This window comes from Eubalaena glacialis, chromosome 15 (assembly GCF_028564815.1).
Source record: "Eubalaena glacialis isolate mEubGla1 chromosome 15, mEubGla1.1.hap2.+ XY, whole genome shotgun sequence".
NCBI classification, from domain to species: domain Eukaryota; kingdom Metazoa; phylum Chordata; class Mammalia; order Artiodactyla; family Balaenidae; genus Eubalaena; species Eubalaena glacialis.
In genome coordinates this window covers 68,745,597-68,758,154 of record NC_083730.1, presented here as the reverse complement: position 1 = coordinate 68,758,154, position 12,558 = coordinate 68,745,597, and the positions used below count along the sequence as shown (strand labels likewise).

Sequence of the window (12,558 nt, the reverse complement as noted above, 5' to 3'; positions counted from 1 at the left end):
GAATAGCATGTCCATCCCCTCAGGGTATTGGCAACAAGCCACAGCTGTGGTGACACTGGCTGTGACCATGCCACCAAAGGAAGTCATAGGTGTTTTCATAAGACAACATAGTGGCCATAGAATCTCCAAATACCATTTAACCTCATCCTACTTCAGAATCACCAACTCTAATAATATAATTTCCTTAATAGAAAGGCCCAAATTGGGCTTAAACTCTTCAACATAAAAATAAAAGTAGTAATACCCAACTGGTCCACAAAATGAGAAACTAAAATGTATATGGACTCTTCTTTCTACCCTACCCAGATATCCAATTGATCACTAACTTTGTAGATTCTCTCTCCAAAGCTCTTTCAAATTCATCAGGTCCTGTTGACTTTCCATTCTAATGTCTTATTTCAAACCTTCATTGCACTTATTGATTATGGGCTATGATTGACTTGACCCCTGATTGACATCTGGCCCCTCCCCTCACTGCATCCTCAGATTCCTTCTCCTTTCCGGGCGTCTGGCATCTTCTGATGGTGAAGTCTGGTCCCAATTCCAGGATTCCTAGCTCTTCTTGCCTGAATAGCTGGGCTCCTTTCAGTGAATGGCTCAGAATCTCACCCTACATGGTCCCTCCTGGAGAGGGGAGTGTCCTTGCTTCCATTTCCTTCCAAACAGAGCTCATTCTGGTGATATTTATCACCTCCTTTAACACAAAGTGACTCTAAATGTCTGGACCAGAGTAGTGGCCCTTGGTGCATCTAGAGAGATGTGAAGGTTTAAATGTACTTTGATCGTAGCATGCTGCACAGACACATCCTGGACTCACCGCTGGAATTGTGAGGGGTGCAGATTGGGCAAGGCAGGAGTGCTGAGCAACAGCACCTGCCCAGGGTCGGCATGTGTCTTGCATCCACCAGAGGGCGCTGTGTCCTATGCACCTGCTTGATGCTCTCCAGTTTCTCAGCTGATTCCCTCCCCTCTTGCAGGTGTTCCTGTGACCTCACTGGGGTGAATAACACCTCCCTCCTACAGTCTCTCTTCTTATCAGGTGGAGCCAAGGCTAAGGTTGAAGGAGGGATTTGAACAGCCTCCAGAAAGGGGAATATTTGCATGGAGATCTCCTACCCTCAGGATCAGGGTGACATATAAGAAGGGTTGGTGGGCTCAGGCCTGGCTGTGAGGCTCAGAAAGCAGAGCCTGGGGGTGTCTTCACCATGGCCTGGGCTCCTCTCCTCCTCACTCTCTTCGCTCATTGCACAGGTGGACGCCTGCAGGGAATTCTGGGAGGGCTCCTGTTTGTCACCTGGGAGGATGACCTCTCCCCCCTCCCTGGGAATGGGGTCTGTCCTGTCCTCACTGGGTCTTGGGCAGAGGTTGTGTTGACTCAGCCCCACTCTGTGTTGGGGTCTCTGGAGCAGAAGGTCACTATCTCCTGCACCCGCAGCAGCGGTAACGTTGGGAGTTACTATGTGCACTGGTACCAGCAGCGTCCTGGCAGTGCCCCCACCACCGTAATCTACAAGGATGACCAAAGACCCTCCGGGGTTCCCAATCGTTTCTCTGGCTCCATTGACACCTCCTCCAGTGCTGCCGACCTGACCATCTCTGGGCTGCAGCCTGAGGACGAGGCCAACTACTACTGTCAGTCCAGTTATGACAGCAACAAGGACACAGTGCTCCAGACCCATGGAGAAGTGAGATCAAAATTCCCCAGAGCCTCCCTGTCCTGGGTCTACCCTTGACCCATCCCCACCAGGGAGGGCTGATTTTTTCCCTGTGTTCTTCTTGAAGGCTCAAGCTGGAATTTTCATGAGTTCCTTTCTTTTCTTTCCAAAATATAATTTTTTCCTCTCATGTCTTGATAGATGATCTCATAATCCTTTGCAATCACTGCATGGAGGAGATTTAGTTCAAATCAGAGTTTCTGAACCTCAGTATTCCTTGTGGAGGGGCTGTTCTGTGTATCGAGGACATTTAGAAGCATCCTTGGGCCCCACACATCAGATGCCAGTAACAACCTACTCTCCATATTGTGACACACAAAAAACCTCCAGCTATTTTCAAATGTCCCTTAGGAGGGCAAAACCACCCCAGTTTGAGAACTACAGGTTTTAAAAGAGCATGATCTCAGCTATTAGGAAGGCTTTGGCTTTGAATCCTGTTTATACCATCAGCTGGGTGTACGAATGTATCTTCGCCCTATGCTTCTGTTTTCCCAACTTAGGCAAAACAATAACACATAATTCAAATGACTGTTTTGATGGATGAACAACATTCTAAGCATCATGAGATCAGAGAACCTATGACCCAATCATATGGAATATCCTTCCAACTGGAGTGTGATTTTTGGCCAGATTAGGTGTGTGATTCATATTTTAAAACTTTATACAAAGCACATGAAAATCTCTCTTCATTTATTCCCACAGGGAGTATTTTTCAAGCATGGGATACAAAGATGAAGACATGAAAAGGTCCGGTACTCTAACAGTTTACATTTTAAGATGGGTATGAGAAAACAGACCAGAACAGCAGCAAAGATGAGTGTATTAAAGTGTCCTTTCTTTTACCAGAGTGTTTAGGTTCAAATTTTGGCTCTGGTTCTGTTCGGTTCTCTTCAAATTTTGGTCTTTGGACTTCCACTGTTCAGTACATATAGTCTCCACTAGCAGAATGTGGGTATTTATATTTCAATTTAAATTAATTAAAATTAAGTAAAATTTTAAATTCTATTTCTCAGTCACACTTGCTGCACTTCAACTGCTCAATGGCTGCGTGTGCCTCATGGCTACCATTTTTGAGAGTGCAAGTATAGAACATTTCTACCATGGCAGGAAGTTCTACTGGACAGTGCTGACTTGAACAATTCACTTGTCACTCAGGTATAAAGGCAGCCCATTTAGTAAAAAGCATTCTTGTGAAAACTCTTCTGTGTGCTGTGAGGCATGGTTCTTTTGGATACAACTCTAGGGTATCACTTTTTATGTGCATGAATTTTAACCAGGGAGTGATGATAATAAAAAGAGTAAAAGAGAGATCTGGATATGCAGACTGAAAAGGCTCCCAACCATCCTGGCAAGTATCCTATGGGGGGCAGGTGGGATTTCTAATGCTCCTGCTGGCCTTTAGGGTTTGCGCCACTCTGTGTCAATGTGGGGCCTTTAAGATCCCAGACTTGTGTCTCATGTGGACTGATCTGGTGTTGGTAGCCGATCTCCAAGATGCTCTTAATGGTCACTGACTCCTGGTATTCTTGCCCTCGTACATACTGATTAGAGATGACCTGTGAAACTAATGGAATATTGAGGAAATGACCATGTATGACTTCCGATGCTACATCATAAAGGACTTCCATTGTGCTGTCTTAGATCACTCACTCCGGGGAAGGCAGTTGCCATGATGTGAAGACTCTCAAGGAGCCCTATGGGGAGGTTCACGTGTCAAGGGACTGAGACCTTGTGCAACCAACCTTGTGACTCAGCCAAACTGGAAGCTGGTCCGTCAGCCCCAGTCAAGCCTTTCTATGACCATCACCTGGTCAAAATCTTGACTGTAACCTAACGAACAAACTTGAGCCAGAAACACCCTTCCAGGCTATTGCCAACTCCCTGATTCACGGAAACTGTGGAATCATACATGTTGTTGTTCTTAGCTTCTAATTTTGGAGAAATTTGATGTGAGGAAATAGATAATGAATACATTAAGAGATGGACGTGGCGATGTGGAGAGGGTGTATGCATTGGTGGGGTTAAGCCTTGATGTCTACCGTTAGTGAAATGTGATGAGACCACACTGGACTCCCTCGCTGCATATGATGTCAATGGATTGCCTAATGGCTTTTCCTTATAACCCACGGCTTCATTATAAATGTCCCATATGAATTACGCACAACCATTATGCCTTGTCAAGCTTCTTTGGGTAAATCTTTGACTATAAAATAATCGAAGGACATGGGCCTCTTCCACACTTTGATATTTCAGTATTGAATTCCTTAAAACAAGGTACCTGACCCTCTTTATTATCTTTATTTTTCACTCCCCCACCTTTATCAGATGTAAAGATTTATGTAGACAGTCACCTCATGTATTCCTTTGAATAATAAGAAGCATCTGTGTACATTTCTGACCCTTAACTAAAAGATAGAGATGTTGCTTTAACAAGAGGGGTCACCCAATGGAAAAGATGAAAAAAATATATATAGCAGGTCCTAATTCAGTAGAGCTAGGGAGTGAAGTGAACTTCCCAAACTAGATTTTAGAAGAGACTCTCATCTTTTTGTCTAACTAATCAGGAGAGAGTCAAGTCCTGGATTTTGATGGAATATGTCCATAATAGGAGGAAAAAACAACACTTTAGAGCTCATCAGCCAACGTGGCATTGAAGACCCTCTTCAAGCCGGGAGAGCAAAGGAAGAGGAAGGAAGAGAGAGCCTCTTGTGTTGGCAATCTTACCACAAAGACAACGGTGAGTTTCACCTCGTGAATATCCGGGGGCCTCACGAAGTGAACTGATGAAGAACATTCGTATCTTCTGCTGACAAAGGCTGGTGTTGCCCCTGGGAACATCTTCACCTCTCTGTTCTCTCTGTCTCTTGCCTCAGCCACAGCGGCCTTCTGTTTTCATCTTTCATCTCCCTCACGTCTGGCACACTACTGGCTTGTTCCATTCTTTTTATAAATATTTCTGGAATGGATGGAAGCATTTTTCTAAGTGAGAAGTAGCCATTATGCTGATCTTTTAGGGTCCTTTGTCCAGACTGTGCTGACTTACCCATCCATGGTGTAGGAATGTTGGGAACAACATCTTCTGTAGCAGAGAAAGAGCAACAAAGAAACATGCTGTGGCCTGACAACAAAAGCATCCAAAAAATGTCAGACCCAGAAATATGAGACGTTTTGCCATTTCCCAATACCCTACACTATTTGGTGTCTCTGAATATTTGAACACTCTGCTACACCTTCTGAGAACCCTGCACCTTCTCTAGAAGTGTTGCTTGCTTTGTTGCTCCACAAACAAGACCACTACTCTCCACTCCATTCCGACCCAGATGACCAGACACCTCCTTCCTGTTGCCCTCTTGAATGAGCTGCTCAAGTCTTTGTTCCCAAAGCCGTCTGCCTTCCCACCTCACTGCAGCCTTCATCACGTGGTATGGTAGTCATATTTCTTTCACCTTAAAATCTAGAAAGAACTCAGTTGAAAAGGATGTTTCTTAATATCAATTATCAATGGACACTGCAGGGTGTGGTCCACAGATATTTCTGGAATGACAGTGACCAGGCTTTCAGACCAACGCCCTTAACATAATTTCCACAGAGAAACTGAAGTTCGAATTCACTGCGCAGTAGGGGGCGCTGTGGGATTTCCCCAGGTCTGCACAGTGGGTGCCCTCTGCTGTGTAATCCCTCACACTCTCCAGGGCTGGGGCTGTGTTTGCTGGTGGAGACTCGGCCGCTGTGTCCTCTCTGGGCTGGGCAGGGTCTTCTGCTCAATGGTCTGTGTCAGGTCCCAGCAGCTGCTTCCTCCCTAGTCACTCCCATGGGGCAGACTCTCAGTCTCACCCATCAGCCCCTCTGTCTAAAGAACCAAGTGCAGACCTCAGCTGGTCCTCAGGGTGAAACAGAGGTCTCCAGTATGGGAAACAAATTTACATGAATAGCCCCTCCTCCCTGAGGCCACTGAAAGAGACAAGAGATGTCTGGGCAGCCCAGCTCCAGTTCAGGTGTCTCAGGAGGGCTGCATTCACCATGGCCTGGACTCCTCTCCTCCTCATGCTCCTGTCTCACTGCACGTGTGGGGACATTCCTCAGAGACACAGAGCAGCCCCACAGTCTATGTTAGCCTCTCTGGCTCAGAATCTCAGGCATCTCAACTCTGGTCCCTGCCCCAGCACCCACATGTATCTATGTTTGCAGGTTCCCTCTCCCAGCCTGTGCTGACTCAGCCATCCTCCCTCTCCTCATATCTGGGAGCATCAGCCAGACTCACCTGCACCCTGAGCAGTGGCTTCAATGTTGGTGATTTCTGGATACGTTGGTACCAGCAGAAGCCAGGGAACCCTCCCAGGTATCTTCTTACTTTCCACTCAGATTCAGACAAGTACGAGGGCTCCGGAGTCCCCAGCAGATTCTCTGGATTCAATGATGCATCAACTAATGCTGGGATTTTGCTCATCTCTGGACTCCAGCCTGAAGACGAGGCCGATGATTACTGTGCTGCATATCACAGCAACTCAAAGGCTTTCACAGTGCTCCGGACCCATGGGGAAGTGAGACAAAAACCTCCCCACTGCTCTGCTCTGCTCACAGAGGAAGGCTGGAAGTTTCTTCCACCTCCCCCAGCATCGGGTGGGCCCTCAGAACTGCACAGACAGAACCTCTCAGACATCCCTCAGTCCTGGGCCAGAGACCCTCAGGTTGTGGCCACATCAGGGTCAGAAGAGACCTTGGCCCACAGGCCCTATCCCCTTGATTCCCCCGGTTCACTTCCTAGCTTCATAAAGGCCTTAATCTTTGAGTCCTCACCTGTGAAAAGGGAGATCAGGACATTGTCTACTTCATAGGGTTGGGGGAGGATTAAATGAAGTCACAGATATGAACTCATTGCAGTGTGTGGCCCAGACCAGCTGCTGTGATCACCGTCACCACTAATTCAGCCTAGTCTAGGACCAGATGCTCCCAGAATGTTCTCTTCCTATTCCCAGACTCCTGCTCCTCCCCTGCTCCCCATTCTCAAGACTCACCCATCAAGAGAGGGAATTTAAAGAGAACTTGTTTTTCACTTGGAAAAACCTGGATCTTTCAAATACTAGACATGCATCATGGACCTGCTTCTGAATTTCCCAGTGTGTCAGTGTCATTGTCTGTAGCGTGGACACAAAGTACCCACCTGATCAACGTGGTGGGTAGAGTGCATGGGATGAGGTACACAGAGTAGTGACAAGAATGGTCAGTGCTGTCTTCCCTTCGTGACCTCAAATGTCCACTGAACAGTGCTCTTAACTTGAGCCAGCCCTGGCTCCACTATCCAGAGAGCCTGGAAGAGACACCTCCCAATCATACAGACACTTTGGACTCAAGGAAAGAGTCCCAGACCAGGTGGGAGAGGGCGGCAGAGTGTGGGTGCACCAGGTTGGGGCGGGTGCTGCTGGGCGTTCCCTGTGCTTCACCTGCAGTGTGCACCTGGGGTGACGGGTTTCTCACCCCCAAGAACGACTGTGGGAACTGCAACCTGCTGATGAGAATTATGACCGAGAGGCTCTAAAGAGAAGAGGGCACCAGTGTGATTTCAGGGTTCCCGGCAGTATTTCCAAAGCTTAGAAATGGAACCTACAATGGTGAATCCTGAATAGAAAATCCAAAGACCCACCCCCCCTCCAAATTACAGATTTTCTCAACAGCTGCACTGGCCTGTCCCAGAAAGAGTGTGAAGATGCCCTGCAACAAACAGAGTGCTGATAGCCTGGTCTTGTGGGGTTATGTGGAGTGGGCAATTATGCACAGGGGAAAATCTTGTTCCCTGACCTTCACTTCCTTGTGACTGTGACCTCTCAAGGTCTTTGTGGGAACAGAGTACAGGCTTCCCTTGGGCCACCATTTATCACAGATTGCTCCACAGAATAGAACCCTGCAAAGGGCCAGAAAAAACAGAGTAGGACAGAGATTTGGGTAAAGGGCTGTGTATGATTTAGGGTTCTCTTGAGAGACAGAACCAATGGGATGCAACTCTATCCATCCATCCATCCATCCATCCATCTGCAAGTGGGTTGGGCTGTGGACGAAGTGAGCAGGGATCCCAAATCTCACCTCCCCCTATTTTTTATATCTTTTAGGTTTCTGTTTCTTTCTAGGCTCTGCTGACACATCCATCCATGATGTTGGAGTGAGATCTCAAAAACAAGGTCATTTATAACCTCAGCAACATATAAATGAACAAGAAAAGCTTGCTATGGCCTGGCAAGAAAAGCATCAAGGCAAGAGTCCTGAACATGTGGACTGGGGAGATCTCGACTCAGTGCCATCTGAGATGGAAACTCTGGCTTCAGGTTGGCCAATGGATGGTTCCTAAGGGTCCCTTAGACCCTGTCCTACAAAAAGGCTGATCATTAGGACCAGACATGGGATGATCTTGACACAGAGTTCCAGACCCGGGAAGATTGGAGACTCAGCCATCCCCTGTCCTCCCACCGTCAGGCTATAAACGTTGGCTGCCTGTGTCTAACATTACATCAAGGGTGACCTTGCTCCTAACTATGCCACCACCACCTGAGGACCTGAAGACTTTTCAAGGACTTGTGGCTTTGAGGGTGGCTGGACCATTTCTCACCCTCATCACTGCTCCACAGGCAGAAACTTTATCTTTAGGACACAGAATCCTTCAGGGCAATTGATAGAAGGGCCAGAGGGAGGCTGACACCGGCCGTGCCCGGCACAGGAGTTAAAAACCTACTGGAATTGACCATAGGTCATCCATTCATCCAGTCCCCGGTCTTCATCTGTTAAGAACCCAAAGCTATAACTACTTTTTCTTGTCTGTACTCAAACCCTTCCTGGTGGCCCTCTTCCTGTCCTCCTGAGGCCACAAGACTTCACCTACTATCCTGGTCTCCTGGGCCTGACCCTCACCTCTGGGTTAACATGTTCCTTGTCAGCTCCCCGCCCTTAGACGCCAGGCTTCCTTGTGAAGACTGGCCCTCCTGCAGACACAGGAAACCAGGGGTGAGGCTACTCTGAGAGTCGGCTGGAGGGAAAGGAGGGAACTGTGATGGCTGTGGATCCACGTCCGTAGTACTGTGTGTCCCTGATCTCTGGGCTGCCAGGATTGCAGATGTGTGGTTCTTTAACTAGGTCAGGAGAACTATGCAATGGTTCATGAGGGCAAAAAGGAGACAACAGTCCGCATTTTCTTATCATTCAACCAAGGCACTGGCCTCAGGGCTTTCAGTTCCCAGGAAGATTCTAGAAATGGAAGATGAAGGCTGTATAGCAGGAGTTGGGAATCAAACGTGAGAATCAGTAAATGTTAAGTTTTATAATAAATCAAAGAGAAATAAAAGGGAGGATCAGTCATGAGGGCAAAATGAATTTGTTTCAAAAACCACCTTTTTTTGGCTCCTTTCTCAATGCATAAGATCTGAATAGAAAAACACACTTTCCATTTTCAATAAATGCTTTAGAAGCTGCCACTTAAATTCTATCACCATTTCTGCCTTTATAAAAATAAACATAGAAATGAAGAAATACAGGAAACTTCCTTAATGGCTTAATGATTATGTATCTTTAAACTGGAGAAAAGCATTGTTCCTCCAGGCGAAATGCTAGAACTGCTTCCGTTTTAATCTGACCACACAGGATGGCTGCTGGCCTCTCCTGTGAAAGATTTTAACCTGGGATTTGCATCAAATCAATAATAGAAGTAAAAAAATATGAACATATTTTAAAACAAAGAATCAATTTACATAGAAGCCTAGAGATTGTACCGAAAATTCATTGGAATGCATATAAACATTTTCAAATTCTCAATTAATAAAAATACTATATAATTTTAAAATTATATAAATTTAAAAGTACTTCAAAGTGTATGTTGTTCCGGTCCCAGTATTAAAAAAAAAAAGTAGAAACTTTGACCATATATGCAGGAAAACAAATAAAAATTCAGGAAGGAACATAAAGGAAAATTTGAACAAGGGGTAAAATATTTTCTTACAGGAAAGCACTGAGTAAAAATGTCAGAAGTGAGTAGATAGGTTATACAAGCACTTTTATTATTTATATTATTGCTTATTTATACATGTTTTCCCTTGAGAAGGTGCGTGGGTGGGTGTAAGCAGAGGTGACGGTGCAGAGCCCTCCGACGTCAGAAGGAGGGATGGTAAGTGATCAATGTCAGTAACTGACACCACACAGGGGTTACTGTACCTTCTGGAATGTAAGTCCTAATAAAATTTTATTGTATTTTAAAATTTATATTTTGTATGAATAATTATTGATTATCATCTTGTATACAGAAAATCTTTTCAAACATAATAAATGTTTATCAAATTCAAAAACTGTAAGTTTAACTTAGAGGGAAGATCCGCCCTCATTACTCAGGACTGAAGGGTGTCCTGGAACATGGGACTTCCAGTGGTGAAACCAGGAACATCCAGGGTAAACAGGGATGAGTTATTTATCATATTATAATTGAACATGTGTAATAGGTCTTCAAAATGCTTTTCCAGAAATTTCACTTCTGAATGGTAGAATAATTTATCTGCTGAGAAAGATAAGGTAGGTGACATATTACAAGTTACACTTAGTAAGTTATAATTCAAATTACATGATCATCTTTATAGGACATGAGAAAGATGCCAATATAACGAAAACTGAATTGGGCTAGCGCTCTGTGGGGAGAGCTATTGCGCTCATCTCTGCAGGTGCTTATGCACGATGAGAATTTCCTGAATGAAAACTTTGCAGCATCAGAGAGCCACTGCCCAGGTCTGAGAAAAGAGCAGAGATGTGGTGGAGTAGATGGCTTATGGAAGCCAAGTGAGTAACTAGAATAGACCTTAGGAATTTTATTAAAAAATGTGTAGGATGCCTGAGTTTTAACCTGGCAGAGTGGAGAGACCCTGTATAGCACATGGACTAAACTAGTAATAGAGCTAAAGTAGTCATTTAGTAACTCTCATTCATTTCTGGTAGTCATGGAAAATGGTGTTGGCCAACTATGGAAGACAGACGAGGAGAGTTTTAGAAAGCTAAGCATACTCTCACTGTACGATCCAGCAGTTGAATTAGGTGTTTATCTACATGAGTTGAAAAGGTGTGTCCACACAAGAAGCTGCACACAAATGTTTATAGCAGCTTTATTCATAGTTGTTACAATCTGGAATCAAGTAAAATGGCCTCCAATAGCTGAATGGATAAACAAACTGTGCTACATCCACCCAATGGGACATTATTCAGTGATTAAAAATAAATGAGCTATTGGGTCACAAAAAGAAAGGGCGATACAAAAAGTAAATGCATATTACTAAGTGAAAGAAGCCAAATCTGTAAAAAGTAAAATACAGTTACTGTGTGATTCCAACAATATGATACTATGGAAAAGGCACATTTACTGTCTAGAGACAGTAAAATGATCTAGAGTTGCCAGGAGTTCGGGGATAGGAAAAGAGGGCTGAACAGGTGGAGCAAAAGGGATGTTTAGGGCAGCGAAAATATTCTGTATGTTATTGGGACGGTGGGTAGGTGACATTACGCACTTGGTAAAACCCATAAAACTGTGTGACACCAAGAGCAAACTCCAATGGAGTTTAGTTGATAATAATGTATCAGTATTGGTTTATGCAGTTTTACCAGTTGCCCGAAACCAATGAAAGATGTTAAAATGGTGGAAATGTGGGGAGGAGTAGGAGGAATATGTGGGAATGCTCTATAGGACTGGATTTTTGTCTGAAGGAATTAACACATCTCTTTGTAATTAAAACCCAGACCAAAATTATGTCAACTGTGTATTTACAGCTCTAACCCTGCTCATGGTTTCCAGCCCCGGAAGAGGTGAAAAACTAAAGAGTGAGGTGGCGGGGTGGGGTGGGGGGGGTTAGAGTTGGTCCAAAGAGGCCTAATCAATAGGAGGCCTAATCAATAGATGAAAATCCCATCTCATTTGGGATTTTCAAAATCCCGAAGGACTGAGACAGACGAGATGGTAGAAGTAGGAGGGAGGGAGTGTAAGAGGTAAGAATTCAAAGAAGAAGATATTGGTCATTCAAGTAACTGAGAACAGTTGCTTTTAGCCTGTGCTGTGGGTTGCTGGGGTAAGGAAGGCTCCTAGGAGGAGCTCCTTGGAAACTGGCCGGAGAGCAGGAGAGGCAGGTAGAGACCAGACCATTGTAGTGACTCAGGGGACGTAGGGTCATTGTCGGGCTGTAAGGTGGGGGTAACACGCTCCCGTTGGCGTTTCTACACTAACTCTCCAGCTGCAACGGGGATAAAACGCACAAGTCAGGGAGGTGGGTCTGTGGGTCTCATCCTGGGAGGAGAAGGTGGTGGCAAGATCCAGGTTAGTTTGGGTGGAGACCGGGGTGTGTGAGGCGGGGCTAAAGGCGATCTCACCCACTGGGCTCAGCTCGGGAATGTCCATCCCAGTCCTAAGGGAGCCTGGGTGTGGACCGCAGGGGACGCTGTGCGCCTGTCCCTGAGGGTCTGTGGGGGGACTCTCAGCTGGGAATCCAGGCCCTGGAGCCCTGCCTTGTGCCCTCTGCTCTGTGTTCACCGGTCCAGCCTGGGTCCACCCAGGGCCCAGGGGAGGCTCCCTAGCCCCACCCCGTGCTCAGCTCTCACCCAATTTAGGGCCAGGGTCACCGGGGGAGGGGTCATTTGCATGGAGGGGTCCTCTGCTCTCCCATGAGGGACAAGGTAAGAGAGACTCTGTGCAGGTCCCCTGTGGGCTCAGAAGCAGAGCTGGGGCGTCTCCACCATGGCCTGGACCCTTCTCCTCCTCGGCCTCCTTGCTCACTGCACAGGTGAGAGGTGGTGGAAGGCGGGAGAAGGGATTCGGGGACACCTGGGCCGCTTTATTCCT

The 12,558-nt window shown here is 46.1% G+C and overlaps 1 gene segment (V, D, J or C); it reads left to right on the top strand.

Annotated features, from left to right (window-relative positions):
- Positions 1-789: 789 nt before the first annotated feature.
- LOC133075174 (immunoglobulin lambda variable 6-57-like) lies at positions 790-1,832 on the top strand. The segment is given in 4 exon segments: positions 790-827; positions 978-1,039; positions 1,252-1,632; positions 1,783-1,832. Coding segments are annotated over 4 exon segments (531 nt in total).
- The last annotated feature ends 10,726 nt before the right edge of the window (positions 1,833-12,558 follow it).